Here is a 15327-nt window from a genome sequence, read left to right as displayed (position 1 = left end):
ACATTTCAAACACACCAAAGAGATAGAGTTAACCCAACTCTGAAATCAAAATGCTGGTCAGCTGAGAGGAAGCACATTGGGACTGAAAGAACCTCCTGTGGTGGATGTGACTTCTGAAGAGGAATACACTACTACTGTTTTTGATTTGTGAATTGTCATTGCTCAAACAGTTCATTTTAAGGCTTTGGAAATGTGAAATACCTACTCCTTAAAATAAGAGATGCATCATGTGATTAAGATAACCATGATGATGAAAAGGATTAAGAAATTTTTTAAATGTTTTGAAAATTACTCCCTAGTCATTGTTAGGCTGTCCTGATTATTGTAGTTAGAAATCCTCTAAGCTAAAAGCACATAGTGTGGAACTGATGTAATTGTATCCACCATATTGATAGCCTCTCATCCAAGGAAAAAATAATCACTTCTTACTTAATAGAACATATTTGAAAACAAAGACTAAGGCAATGTATTCTCAGTACGCCTCCTGAAAACACCTTTGAAATACATGTATTTGACAGGCTGCTCCATTTGCGAAGTTGTTGCCATTTCAGATAATAATTAAAATAATAATTAAAATAATAATTGTTCCTCAAACCCCTCCACAGCTATGGTAAATGCCTCACGGCCACCTGTCCTTCTTGGAGTCAAGGTAATGCTACGGGCAGAGCCTGCTAGCAGGGAGAAATCCAAAGTGCACCACCCCAAAGAGCTCCTGAGAGCAGTAGCTTAGAAACACAAACCCTAGTTCTTTCTCTAGACAGTTTTCAGCTTGAAGGTTATCTGAATAACCTTATTTTTTTTTATCATTCCCCACCAAATTTGCGTAAGTCAGAACATGCAAGGTCACTGACTTTCCATGATCTTGAAGCCACAGGCAGGGCCTGCCCACCAGACAACAGTAGTCAGCAAATGTTCTCCATGTCCTTTCTCAGAGCCTGTCTTTAATTTAAAAATCTGCATATCACTGTTGGCAGGAGCTTTTCATTTGATGAGGCTCTGCCATGGATCACTTCTCACTGAACTCTGCTGCAGATATTGTTCCTGGGAACTGCTTTAGACAAGTTAACTGCAAAAATACATACTTAGTTGAATTCTGTAGAGAGAACATACAGGAGAAAAAAAAAAAAAAAGAAGTCTCTTCCATGATGGGTAAGGGATTTTCTTCTGTTACTGTCTTTTTCTGCAGGGGAGATTTTTGAGATATCTCCCCACTGGGGCTTTAGTACAAAGTAAATAATGAGTCAACTGTGTTTGAAAGCTGATAAGCTCTATGCAGAGTACTCTACTTCCAACCCACCAAATGCTTATGTATGTAAACAACCCTCCAAAAGCCACAGAGATTTCTTGAATGTCTACTGCTAAGCAAACATCTAGTTTTAATTAATTAAGACTTATCTTGGTAGTATAAAAATAAGTAATTTAGCAAGTTTTGGAAGTTTTAGATTGTTTCATTAGCAATTGGTTGGTCTTTTGTATTAAGCAAGAGTAAAGCTTGTAGCTAAGAAGAGATGTTTATTTGCAGTCAGAAGTGATTCCTAAGAATGCCTTTAATAATCCAAGAATTATGGCAATTAATTGCAAAACCTACTGGAAAATTCCCATCAAAAATAATTTTCCTAGAACATTCTCTCACACTGAAAGAAATGTTAATGTTTCCCTCATCCCTCAATCTTGTTAAGCAAGACTTATTTTTAGGAGTACCTAACAGTGGAAAACTGTGAACTGGAGATTTCAAGCATTTAGAGGGGCTGAATAAATCATGACTTTGTACTTCATTCCCCAGATGGCAAGCAGTACTCTGTTAAAGCATACTGGTTAGCAGCTGTAGACCAAGACTTTCTGGCAGTTGTTCTGACCACAAGTAAAAAATGACACAAACTCGAGCAAATGCAAAAGCCACAACTTTAGTGTAAATCACATAGTGAAATACAGCATCTGGTGAAGGGACAGAGGACCCATAAACAAGATGTTGCCGAGACTCTTGGTTTCACATGACTTGAGGACCAGATCAAAATGTACAATGTTACAAAGATGGAATGTTGCAAAAAGGTGGAAGAACAGAGTCCCTTAGGACAGTGACAAAGGTGGCTTCAGAGAGTTTTGGTAGCTCAGAGAATGAAATACCAGTCTGGGAGGGACCACATGGCAAAATTGACCCTTAATACAATACCTCAGCTTAAAGGTTGTATCATAAAGCGTAATTTGTTGGCCAGACACCGTTTTCACTTTAGATATTGCTGTTTTAAAGAATAAAACGTTGAAATAGTTGTATTTAATTGGATTCTGTAAAAGTTAAAACCTGCAGTAATGGAGTTTGAGAACCTCATGTTTATCGTATCAGCCATTTGAAAAGTCGTGGTGATTGTAAAGCCAGTTTCATTTTCATTCCTCATCCTCACTCTCAATAGAAACTTTCACTTGTCCTACCAAAAAGGATTTTTTTTTCTCGAACTTACCAAAACCTTTGGACTCTTTTAAAATTTATTCTAATAAAGCTATGTCATTGAGAAACTATACCAATAGCAGAAGCAAGGATTGTAATTTCTATGGAGAAGGAAAGCCAGAAGTAAACACTTATGGAGCTTCCCAACAGCATACCTGCATCTTAGACCTCTCCTTTTACCTAAAGGGAGTATCTCTGGGCTCTAGGCCAACCACTTTGCATGCACAGGTGAAAAGTCGCACTTTTGGGAGGGTGCAGTGCCTCGCATGATCACTGCCACTGGATTTTCCCATCGCTACCCATCACGTCTCTCCTGCAGGCTGGAAGTCAAGTCGACACAGAGTTAGTTTTTTTTATGAGACGGTCGTAGAGCACCAGACGAGAACGCTACCCACCCCGATCACCTCCTTTGCTGTGACTTTCTGCTGTTAAGAACTGCCGTACCCCAAGATCCGACTGACACAGGAGGTCAGGGACGACGCACACCTCGGGAGCCTGGCCGAGGGAAAATTGCTTTCCTCGCTATGCATTTCCCTCGAAATTTCTGTTCAAAGCAGTCAAGGGCCAGACAGTATCTTCCTGCGGGCCCTCTCCCCTTGGCGGGCAGGGGGACAGGCACTCCGCCGTGCCGTATGCGGCTCCGCTCCGCACCTGGGAACTGCAGGGCAAGTCCCCGTGAAGGGGGGGCCCGGTCACCCCAACCCGGCGGCCGCAGGGGCGCGTCTGACCCCGCCCGCCCTCCGTGAACCGACCGGGGCGGCTCTCCCGGGGCTTCCTGCCGTGCTGCGGGGTCCCTCCCTCCGGGCCTGACGGGGACAAACAGCCCCGCCACCCCCTACTCCCCCCGAGCGTATCGCGGTGCCGCGCCGTGCCGTGCCGAGTCGTAGTAAGGGAAGCGGCGGCCGGGGTGGGGGCGTGCAGGGGGTGTGGGCAGGGGGGCAGCGCCGTGGGGCTACATCAGTCCCTGCCTGCCCAGCGCCGGGGTTTGCTGCTGAGCCGCACAACGGCCCCCAGGCGGCGGCGGGGGCAGCGGCAGCGACTGGCGGAGGCTGAGGAGGAGCCGCCTGCGCGGCCCAGCGGCGGCGGCGGGCGGGCCGGACACACCGACCGAGCAGCCGCGGCGGAGAGGGGAGAACGGCGGCCCAGCCCGCACCGGCAGCGCTATGGCCACCAAGGTGAGCAGCCCCCGGTGCTCACCCCCTGGGGGGGGTCGTGAGGCGGCTCCGGGGCGCCCCCTGCGCCGAAGCCCCGGCCACCGAGCAGGCCCTGCGGAGGAGCTCGGCGGGCACCAACTACTCTCGGCGGCGGGCGGGCGGGAGGAAGGCCCAGCGGAGGCCGGGCTGCCTTTCGGGGGTCGGGGTAGCGAATCCCCTCCCCAGGGCCTGCCCCTCGCCGTCGGTTGCGAGAGGGAGGGAAGGAGAGAGCCGCTCGCTCCCGCCGTGCCGCGGTCGGGCCTCCCCGGCGCCCGGCCCCTCAGCTGGGCAGCGCCGGCTCCGGGGGATAAAGTTGTTATCTGCTTTATTTCCCCTCCTCTCCGTCTCCTCTCCTGACCCAGCCCGGCGCCTGGCATGACTGCAGGGCCGAAAGGCCGCCGGAGACCGAGGGCTGCTGCTCCTGCAGCCCGGGCGCCCCTGTCCCGCCGTTCCCCGTGTCCGGCTCTGTACGGCGGTGGTGGGGAAAGGCCTTGGCCGCCGGCGGGCCCTGCCGCCCCGCTCCGGGACGGGGTGTCCGGGCTGCCCAGTGGAGTTGGGGACGGTGAGTCCCGGCTCCCTGCCCCCGCCACGCTCCTCCTGGCCGAACTGTCCCCCAAAGGCAGCTGATGCGAGCCCCCCCGGAGTAGCATCCAGGGGATAGGTGTGCGGTGTTTCTGGGGGGAGCCCAGAACCTCTGGTGTGTGGCTTGTTAATGGTCTGATCTTACAGAAAAAGAAAAAAGCGGGAAGTGAAATTATTTTGTTCAGTTCTTCAACAATATCTGCTATTAATGCAACAGTCAAAATTAGTCTATCCCATCTGAAACTGGTCTCTTTCTAAATTAACTATTTTTTTACTATTCTGGTTGATGGAAAATTCTCTGCCTCTGTAGGCATGAATTATCGTCCACCAGTAAATGTCATCTGTAAGTTGTCTAAGTATTGCAGAATTTGTTTTTGGTATTTGAAGTAGTGCTTTGAGTCACTTGATTCCATAAACCTTGTCAGCAGTTAAAAAACTTCCTTTAACAGAAGCAGTTCTCATACAGCACACTATTTCTGTGATGCTGCTTAGCACTGGATAAATTCTGCCCCTTGAATGTGTCTCACTTGATACATAAGGAGATGTCTCTCTAACTACATAAGTTGATTGTTGCTCGCATTTTAATAGTTTTTTTCAGAAGCATGAGAAGTTTGTTTTAGGCTTCAAAAGTTACTTAGTTTAAAAAGTATAGTGAAATTCATGTTCTGCTGAGGCTTTGGAATATTGTTGATGGACTCAGTTTTAATATTGGCAATTTCCACTAATATGTGGGATGTGTGTTTGAGTAACATTTAATCAACCTAATTATTTTAAGTAGCAAGACAAAACTACTGCATACATGTATATTAGCTTAGAAATACACAGTATGCTATGCATCTACTGTACTGAAAGAGCTCACTGTTTCTCTCCTCACTTTGAGGTGCTGTATCCTCATGGGATCGATTCCATGTTCTGTGCCAAACACAAGGCCATTTCATTCATACATCTGGAACTTTCACTTTACTTTTTTGGAAATAATTTTTTGAGTCATTATGGCCTCAGACTGAAGGGTGTATAGTTTCTATCTTCGTAACAAGGACTGGCTTGATATGGGGTGGTGCAAGTTTTTTTGTTCTACACATGGCAAGTAATGATAATTTATTTTAACTTGGATGTTCAAATTCAGTCAAAATTTAAGAAATTATCACCAGTATTGTAACCAGTAAAGATTTCATATTTTATTGGTAGTATTTTGATACGCTGGCAACTGAGAGGAGTATTGAAGAGAATCTTGCTTTATTTTTTTCTGTGAGCTTCACCTAGGAGACAGATCCTTCCCTATGAATTGCCCTCTTTCGGATTTTAATTTGTTAAACTTGTGTAAATGTCACATTTTTTTTAACACTGTAAGGAATCAACTGGCTCAAGAAACAGTTTTTAGGAGCTTGGCCAAGTAACCAGTCACCATTTCACTTGGAAAGTAAATTTTGTTTTTTAAATCATAAACAAACCTCTTGCCTTCTGCTCGTGCTTCTTCCAGAATAGTCTATTTCAAAAAGCAAGGCATGAAGTGTATTTGTATTGTATGTGAAAACATTAAAAAAAACAAAACTACGTTGATACTTGGGAGTGTGAATTTCTCAAACTTGAATGGTGTGAAGTCCTATCTAGCTGATACAGGCAACTGACAGTCAGGCTTGGCCTGGCCTGGCCTGCACAGGCTGTTAGTGCTTCCTGCATTAATTCCTGTTTTAAACTGGAATACACTTTCCAAGGGGGGCTTGGGGAAAAAATTGATTTTTATTTTAATGCTTTCAGTTAAATATTCAATTTTTTTTGGTTTTTTTTTTTTTAATGTAAACCATTAACTATCTTGCTGATGATACTTCTTTATTTTGACTATTAATTTACCCAGTTTCTGTTTCTGGTTTTATCCTTTTGTCTACAAGATTTACAAATACCTGTATCAAAATGTTAGGTTTCCTAAAGGGTGGGAGAGAAATAGGAAATTACTTCCACAGCTAGCTTGTAAACCAAGGCCAGTTCTCTTGCCTCCTACTTTTTTTTTTTTTCTTCTGACTTTTTTTTTTTTTTTAATATATATATATTTATAAAAGAGGCATTTAAGTTCCTAGAATTTTCTACAAAACCACAGATTTCTTACCGAAGCTGTAAAAGTTTTAGGGGAAAGGGCTACTGTTTTAATGGAAAAATCCCTTCAGAGATGCTTTCCTTGGTAAGGGAGTCTGGCAGCCTTTTGTTGAAATAAGTCAGGGGTTGTAGGTCCTTATTACTCTGAAGTCTGTGAAAGGCTCTGCCTGATGCTGTAAGCTGAGCTCTGTCACCATTGCCCCTTCTCCTTCCTTCCTTTCTCTTTATCCTCTGCAGCCTGTATGTCCCAGGAGTTGACCACAACACTTGTCAGGCCTGTCTTTGAGATACTGTCAGTTGCTGAAATAGCAAAAGATTAACTGACTGGAAACAGTGGGGTCATTTTTTCCAGTTCTAGGGAGGTACAGCAGCTTGAAGTTTGCTCAGAGTTGATGCGAGGTTGAGTGGCACAGTGAGGAGAAGGGGAGACTTTCGTGACAAAGGTGGAAGCATAAATGGGAAATGGAGGATTTGAGGTATGTGGTGGCAGTTCTTTGGTTGGCTAGATCCTTCCTGTAACTTGGCAGTGGATTTTCTGATTCCCTAAAAGCTTGCTCAAGGTCACATGCTCTAAAAACTGAAGCAAGTGAAAAAAAGCCTGACTTCAGAGGTAGGCAATTTCACATTCACATTTAAGAACTAATTCCTTATTTTTAACCGTGGATTATAAAAGAAGGCAGTAAGTCCCTAACTCTAACAAAATAAAACTTTAAAAAATTTCAAAACTCAGCCAGTATTGTAAGTAGGTTTCTGTGATAGTTGCTTGCAGAAGTTACAGATGAGATTCTTATTCCTCTGTTTGCTCCTTTGCCCTTTTCTCTACTTCCCCTACTAGTTTGCCAGGTCCCAGCTTTACTCATGTCCTTTCTTTTGTTTTTGAGTTTCATTGAATAGGGAGAGCTAGAGATGTCAGGAAGTGATATGCTGGCTGTTAATAATGTGTTCCTTACCAGTCTACTTTTAGAGTTATTTATTACTTTTAAATGTAGGCAAGTCCTTTTCTTGAAAAGGTTTATATTTTGCCATTTGTGAAATCCTAATTTCAGAAGGAGCTGAGAGGTTGGTAAGTCAGGTGCATCCTGATAATAAAGACAGTTCTGGAACCTGTGCCTCTAAAATGCAGTGAGGGTTTTAATTTGTAAGTTGGAACTAGGAGTCAATAAACTCTGACATATACGAGTAACACTGTTGGTGATGTTACTTTCACAAGCTAGGTATTTCAAAAGTATTGCTAAATTCATGGGTTTAGGCCCCTCTTAGTCTGAATACCAACAGGTTTTTTTGTTATAACTTTGGGGGCATTTCTGTTCTAGCCTTATGTTCTTGATTTTTCTGTGGTTCGTCTACTTTAAGAAATCATTTATCTTGTTTTTAGGACTGTATCCTTCTTTTCTGGAAGGAGTCCATTGAGATGAAAGCTTAGACTGAATAACATCCTCTTGAAAAAGAGCAATACTTCTGAAACATGAAAATGTTCAAGGCTTTTTTATCTATCTAATCATGTTGGATTATCTCGTGTGAATGTCACTAGCCAGGTATAGTTGTTCTTGGAAATGTGTTGAGGGAAAATCATTATATATGAAAATTTCAGGTAGGAAAAAGCAACATATTAGACTTCAAACAAAGGTTATTTTTCTTAAGTGTGTATCCTTCCTTTTATCTTTCCTTTTGATTCTATATTGCTTTTACTACAGTAAAGTTTCCCCAAAGGAGTCTATCAATATCATTTGTACCATCACGAAGCTGTTTGCGTTATGCATCAGGCAGAAGCAATTCTTTGTTCTGATTTGCAGCTGGGAAGTGAAGCATCCCTCCGTGTTAAGCTCTCCAAAATACTGAAACTGTATTATGCAAGTCTGCTCTATTGTCATAACTAAAGTAGACATTCCTAGGAAATCGCATCTTAAGGGAACATGGTTAATAGATCTGTGAACTGGGATGAACTTTTACTATGCAGAGAACATAATAATCCATTAGTAGTTCCACTACTTAAAATCAGCAAAGCAAGATGTATTACAGTGGATGAGATCTATATGTAGGATATGATGTAATGCAACTAACTAGGTGCTGTAATAACTTTGATTTTATGGTCAGAATCATATGAGAAGTTGTTTAAGTTTTTTTTAACTATAATTAAGTAGATGTGAAATTTTATTTTTTTTTGCTATTTTGGATTATTTTTGTTTGTTTTTAATAAGCAACAAGAGTATTAGAGAATATTTGATAATGCAGATTTACCATGGATACCTGGCCTGTTGATGGAGTGAGATGTTGGGATGAGTATGAGAAGTGAATCAGCCTTATTTTATTTATTAAGATACAGGTTTTCTGTTCTTTTGTCTTTCTGTCTGATCTCATGATGTTTCAAAACTTCAGTGATAGGTGGGTTGTGTTATGCTGCAGCAATTAGTGCAAGGCTACTTGTTTGGCAGCCTATTTCTGCGGTGGGAAGCTGGAGAGCTGGTGAGATTCTATATGATGCTATGCTTGGGTAATGATTCCTCTGACTCAGTCTTACAAAGTTATTTTAAGCACCTGAGTATTGAATCATCAGTGACTCATTACCAGAGTTCATCATTTAAAAACATGATTACAGTAGCTATAGAGAAGGAAGTCTGGTATCAGATGTCATGAGCTTCATCTGGTTTATAGGCTCAGTGATTCAGATTTTCACTCTGGTAGAATTTCTCCATATATTGCTGTTATAGTTTGTGGCTTTGTAAAAAAGTTCATTCTATGCCATTCTTTCAAGGTTTTTCTCTGCAAGTTGTCTTACTTTTCTAGAACCTGTGATTCTGAGGGCTTGAAAAAGCTCCTGAAATACCGAATATCCACACATTCTTCTGTTTATAAAAATCTCAGTATTTGGTTAGGACATCTGCTGAATTTTGGAGTTTACAGAGATTACAAAGGGAAAATGATATGAGAACTTAAATTTTTAAATACATAGGTTCCCTCCTGTACTAATTTTAGAAGGAATTGCAACATTGATGTTGGAAGCAGTATTGCAAAACATGACAAAAGCAGGTAATAGACTGCATTATAGTGGGAGTAATTGTTTCAACCAGCACTGGAGTAGGACAGATCAGCATTTAGATATCTGGAATTATTTAAAATAAATAACTATTGCAGTGTTGAGCATTTAAAGCTAAACCTCTTCTATTTCAAAGCATGTTTCACAATTATATAATTTCACAATTATAAATTCACTTATTTAAAGTGTATTCAAATTCACTTTAAACTTCTCTGAGGAAGCAAAAATCAGAGTTGGTGTTTTGACTTCCTTCAGTTTTGTTCCTGCTTTCTCAGCAGTTTATGGTTGGAGAGGAGCTTCCCAAGTAACACAAAGTTCAAAAAACAAATCGGTCTTGTAGTTGTCCAATAAGCAAAATAAAATGCAACTGAAAAGAAAGAATATATGCCTATTGCTTACAGAAAAATTTAGTTTAAGACCTAAGCCTTACTGGTTTTGTGGTGTCTTCTTTTCTTTTTTTCTTTTTCTTCTTTTTTTTTTTTTTTTTTTTCCCAAAGCAGTCTTTGAGCCTTGTATAGGTGAGAAACCTCTGTTAAAAATAAAATTGAAAAAATCCCCGAACAATTAAGGGCAGAATCATTTAACTTTGACAGATAGTCCCGGGAGAGACCCCGCAGTAAGAGGAGAAAGGTAAAAGGCACAGTTCTTCTCATAGAGAGTACCTTTAATTCAGCCTGATAAAGCTGCTCTGTAGTTCCAAGGGGACACTGAGGACATGGCCTGCTATGAAGGGCATGTGAGCGGTCCTGGGCACTGCCAAGAAGAGTGTCTGCTCATAGTAAGTGTGCTGGTTAGAGTCAAACCAGCGACTCTGTGCATGTGAACAAGATTTTTTGTTGGTTAAAGCTCTTAATTTCTTCATAGAATTGGCTGGGTTGGAAGGGACCTCATAGATCAAGTCCAGCCCTTGAACCACTTCCCCCGGGGTCCTGCTCCGTAAAGGAAACCACTGTACTTGGGTTGGGGGGGTTTCCAATGTGCAAAATAGGTGGCTGGAAGGAGGAGGGGGTGGTAGGAAGGTAGGTAGGTGTAACTAGAAGGAGCTCCCTTGGGAGCTTGAGCAAAGCAGCTGCTTCTGGGGATGGGCAACCATGCCTGGCCTGGAGCTTCTGCAAGTGGGACTTGCCCAGGTGAAATCATTCAGTCCCCCAGCTCTTGTAAAAAAGTGGGACTGGGTTACAATGGTTGATGAGCATTTTCTTGTGAGTCATCACTGTGCTACTGACTTCTGCTCTGAGTTGCCATCTGCTCCTCCTTGGCAAGAGAACTGTTGTGGGTTTTTGTGTATTCATATGGTATCTCTGTTTACACACAGTAGGTTTTGGACTTGCTTTGCTTTTCCCAGCCTTCTGAAACTGCAGTTCTCAATGTTCAGAGCAAAAATTATTCGTCCTCTGGATTCTAGTTGAGTGTTTATTTTCCTGGCTGATACAACAAAATGGCTAATTTTCAAGAACAGCTATAAAAATTCTCAGTATAGCTGTAAACTGTTTTTCTCTTCTGTACGGGTTTTTTTTTTGTTCATGATGGTGTGAGTAGTTTCAAAAAGACAGATGGTTGATTTAAGGCTTTTACATTTATTGTTCCTGCTAGTTCTGATCCAGGGACTCCCTGGAGAGCCTATACAATTCATATTTTTGTAGTAGCAAGACTAATACCGATGAGTATCATTTTGCCCCCCAGCATCATCAGATTTGAAAACTAAGCTAAATATTTTATTTCCTTCTCTTCATTAACTATATTTTTGGGGGGTTAGATTTAATTCACTAATTGAATATTGCAGTAATGTGATTATATAATGTAATTAGTGATTACCTAGTTACAGCACAGTTCTTCCAGCAGCACTGTAATTTTCTCCTTTAGTAGCCCTGTATTTGTCTTCTGAAAGTGGTTGCTTATGAAATGTATAATTAAGCATATTTCTTGCTGCAAATAACTAGACAATATTCTTGGAAGTTTGTATGTTTGTTGAATTGTAATTTTCGTATCAACAGCTCCGTTGCATTCTGTCAAACTGCCAGATTTTCTAGGGATTTGTAAAAAAGCAGCAGTTCAGATGTTTTTCTGACTTTTCTTTTACCAGCAACCTTTATAGTGACAGAAAGCAAAGTTTGTGTGGTGTCCAGTTAAATGAATTCTTAGGTAGTGGAAGATGGAGATGTGTAAAGGAGAAACTTTAAATACTGTTTTACTTAATCCGGTTCCGTTATTCATTATGTTTCCATTCTTTTCAGTTTTTGTTTGGGTTTTGTTTTTTAATTTGTGTTTTTTTGTTTGTTTGGGGGTTTTGTTTGGTGTTTGTGGTTTTGTGTTGTTTTTTCTTTTTTTTTTTTTTTACTTTAAATGGGATAGGGCAATGCTGCTAATGTGCACGATGCATTAAATTGCATTAAATATCCAGTTCAAGTGATGGGTGTTCTCTGTCCAGGTCTAAAGACTGAGGTGTGCTTATTTGAACTGCCATTTAATATGCCCAGTTGGTAATGGTACAGGATATTGTACTTCTCTACACTGTCAACAGTAAAGCCTAAAATAGCTGTGGGCTTGGGTACATTAGAATCTGTAAGATCTGAACTTTGGCAATTTCTAGACTGAAGAGGCTTCATCTGATAAAATGGTAATATGTTTATGTTGGTTCTTTTGATTACTTCTCATCATCAATTAAATGTATACATAGAAATAGTTCAATTATTGGGCTTTCATAAGGTTTTTTAAAAGCGCTAAGAAATTAGTGTATTGATTTAAGTTGGTTACTCAAGTAGCAGGCAATTTAGCAGAATTCCATGTTGAAAGATCTGTTTTGCTGTATTTTAGATTCCAGCTGTTTTCAGTTAGAATGCTCATAAGCACTACCTTTTGCATTTATAATATGAGTGTTTGGGCCTTCAATGTGGTACAGCTATTCCATTCTCTATTTTACAGATTAAATTTTGTTTGAAGTAGCATGCAAGTAACATGCAAGTAGTTTGCTTTGCTAGTTCTTGATTTACTTCTAGACCAGGCTGTAGAGCTGATGCATTGAAATGCACAATTTATAATAGTCTGGTGAATCTGAAAAGGCTTGAAGTTCATTAGTTATCCTTATTGAAACTTTGTGTCTCTCCAGTTTTGGAATAATTACTGTTTTTTCTAATCTCAGCTCTCATAGAGGCAACACTATTGTGTGACTACAAGCTGTCTTAATGAGTGGGTCACAGTGTGGCAAATTTTCTGGTGAATGCTGCAGTTTGTTTTTTTTTTTTCAAACCTTCACCTCTTCCCTGCTTTGCTCTTAGGGACTGTGAGGGTACAGTACTGATTGCCCTGAAGTCTCAGTGTAACATCAGGCGACTCCTCATGGAAAACTTCTGAAATACAGAGTTAAATATTTGTTCATCAAACAGCTGCAAATGTTGCAGTTTGATTACAGAGACACAGTAATGCATAATCTCGGCACAGCTTTTAATCACGCTTGAAATAAATGCATCCTGTCTAGCATCCATAAATACAAAGCCATTCTGTACTTGCTCTAGTTGCATGTCCTGGTATAACTGGAGTTAATCTTCCCAGATTTTAAATTGTTCAGTCCCCTGTCTGTTGGTAACCTGGAATAGGTTGGTATCGAGAAAGAAAATGAGGGGAAATCTGAGCACTTTGGGCAGTGCAGTAAATTGCTTCTGAAAAGGGTCTTCTGATATGATTGGATCTCCTCACTCACAGTTTTAAGTTGTGCAGTGCATTGTTGATAACTGATAACTGGTTTATAAATAATGTTTTAAACAAGGAAAAAACCTCGGGTACTTAACCCAACTGAAAGTTCAGATCTGATTCATAGGACTATCTGAGTCAGTAGTTGGAAATCTCTAAATCACATTGAGTGTCTTGTGTGTATTTCTGCAACTGAACTCCTCTTGCTGCAGTACTGCTTGGGTGCATAGGGGCTCTACTTTGTTCGACAGTGCCCCATAAATAAGTCTGTATGCATACCTCAAAAGGTAACCAAGCATCTCTTTCAGTACTGTGCGCTGGCTCTTCTTGTGAAAGCATCATAGTTTAAATGCTGTTTTTAAAATTACTGAGCTGCTTGTAGATAATCCACAGACTTTAAAATTCTGAAGTAGTATTGTAAACCTGGAAAATATTGCAGTTTCTCTTTTTTGATGCTCCATGGAAGTGGTCATCTATCCACCTGACTTGTAACTGTGTGGAAAGCAGCTATAATTTGTTTTAATACCTTAAGTTTTTAAGATGTCTTACATTCTAATACTTTTAAGAGATCTTCATGTTATAATCATTATAGTTCTCATACTCCGGTAACTTTTAGTCCTAGAGCTGATCAGGGACCCTTCAGATCTGTAGGAATTTGCTCAAATGCAAGTTCATAATGTGCTTGCTGCCTGTAATGCTGGCAGGGAGTGCATTTCAGTTGCCTTTGGGGTGAGCTGATGTTTGCTTACAGGTAGACAGCTATAAAGAAGCTCATATTATATAGATCAAAAATAAGACATGCAACACAAATTAACTGAACTAGACTGAACAGAGTTCAGCAATTCTTTCCTGACTGAAAAATATTTTCATCAGGATAGTAAAGTCCTGTGTGGTAGATCTGAACAGCTGAAATGATCTTTCTAAGATATGAAGAACTCATCTGTCATCACTGAGGAAAGCCTGAGTTGCTGCAGAGTCCTTGTCTTTATTAATAAAGAAAATATTCCCAAGTGTCTTTAATAGCTGAAAGCTTGCCTAGCCTGTTCTTTCTTGCACAAAATCATACAGAAATGGTTTCAAGGTAAGCTTATTACACCTTTATTCTAAATGTAGAAGTGGCAGTGTTTTAAGCCTACATGTATGTTCATGGGGAATCAAGTACCATCCCCTTACTCTTTAAATGCTTCAAACTTTGTGTTTCGTACTTTTTTGAAAGCCTTCGTGCTTTAACCAGTGTGTTGCCTTATGAGTTAGGCCTTTTGAATTCAACGTGAATACTTTAATTAAATACCTGCCTGGAGTATTTTAGGCACATGCAGCTTCTGTGACTGAAAAAGAGCTCCCTGTTCTGCTTCTCTGTCTGCAAGCATGTTTTATGAGCAGGAAGATATGATGCAAGTCCGTATTTATTTTTTCTAATCTTTATTTAATTTGCTTCTAATGTACTTCTAGTCAGTGGTGTTCACTTCAAATTACTAGCTGCAGGCTATTGAATTTACTTTTTCCTGAACAATTTTTCAACTCTAAAACACACCAGCCTGTCAAGAGAAATGTTTGTAATGTGAATTTGTAGAACAACGTAAGCAGTTACAGCAGGGAAGGGAACTCAGAATAACAATACCTCAACTTTAGTCCAGAAATAGATTTCTTAACTGAACTTGGTTTTACTTTTTGGATGGGCATTTGTTTTAATTCTGATGTTGCTTGAAGTGAAAAAAACAATTGTATTAGAAAAGAAATGTAATAGTAAAGACAGGGTTTTATTAAAAAAGTTAAAATTAACTTGTTTACTAGAATCATAGAATGATTAGGTTTGGAAGAGACCTTAAAGATCTTCTAGTTCCAACTCCCCTGCATAGGCCCCATCCAACCTGGCCTTGAACACTTCCAGGGAGGGGCAGCCACAACTTTCCTGGGCAACCTGTGCCAGTGGCTTACCATAGAATCACAGTATCAAACTAATTTGAAGGGCTGATTTAGTTTCTTCAGGCTAGTAGGTTGATGTTGAGCACATACATAAAAGTGATACTTAGCACTATACGTAGCACCTAACACTATATACATTTTCTCCATTTACCCTGTGTTAATTGAAAAGGTAAGAGCTGGCATCTTTTCTCCTTTGTAGTATATCTTTAACTGTAGTTTCTAGAATAGTGTGCAAGTTCTTGAATTGCTGAAGTAAGGATTCTGTAGAAGTCTGTCTGAGAAGACAGTGTCCCTAGTGTTCTCTTGCCCTTTTGTCTTCAGTTCTTTGCTTCTTGTCTCTTAAGAATGCCTGTGAGTGGAAGGTGTAGAGA

The 15327-nt window shown here is 40.5% G+C and overlaps 1 protein-coding gene across 2 annotated transcripts in view; it reads left to right on the top strand.

Moving 5' to 3' along the window:
* The first annotated feature begins 3490 nt into the window (after window positions 1-3490).
* SNX9 (sorting nexin 9) overlaps window positions 3491-15327 on the top strand; it is a 56935-nt gene continuing 45098 nt past the window's right edge. Inside the window, exon 1 of one of the 2 annotated variants that reach the window (XM_030448090.1) lies at window positions 3491-3618. In XM_030448090.1, coding sequence (XP_030303950.1) covers window positions 3607-3618 — 12 coding nt within the window. In that variant the 5' untranslated portion in view covers window positions 3491-3606. The remainder of the gene's footprint in view (window positions 3619-15327) is intronic. The other variant, XM_030448089.1, reaches the window with a different exon arrangement.

Source organism: Calypte anna, chromosome 3, assembly GCF_003957555.1.
Source record: "Calypte anna isolate BGI_N300 chromosome 3, bCalAnn1_v1.p, whole genome shotgun sequence".
Taxonomy (NCBI): Eukaryota; Metazoa; Chordata; class Aves; order Apodiformes; family Trochilidae; genus Calypte; species Calypte anna.
This window is presented reverse-complemented; position numbering and strand designations above follow the sequence as displayed.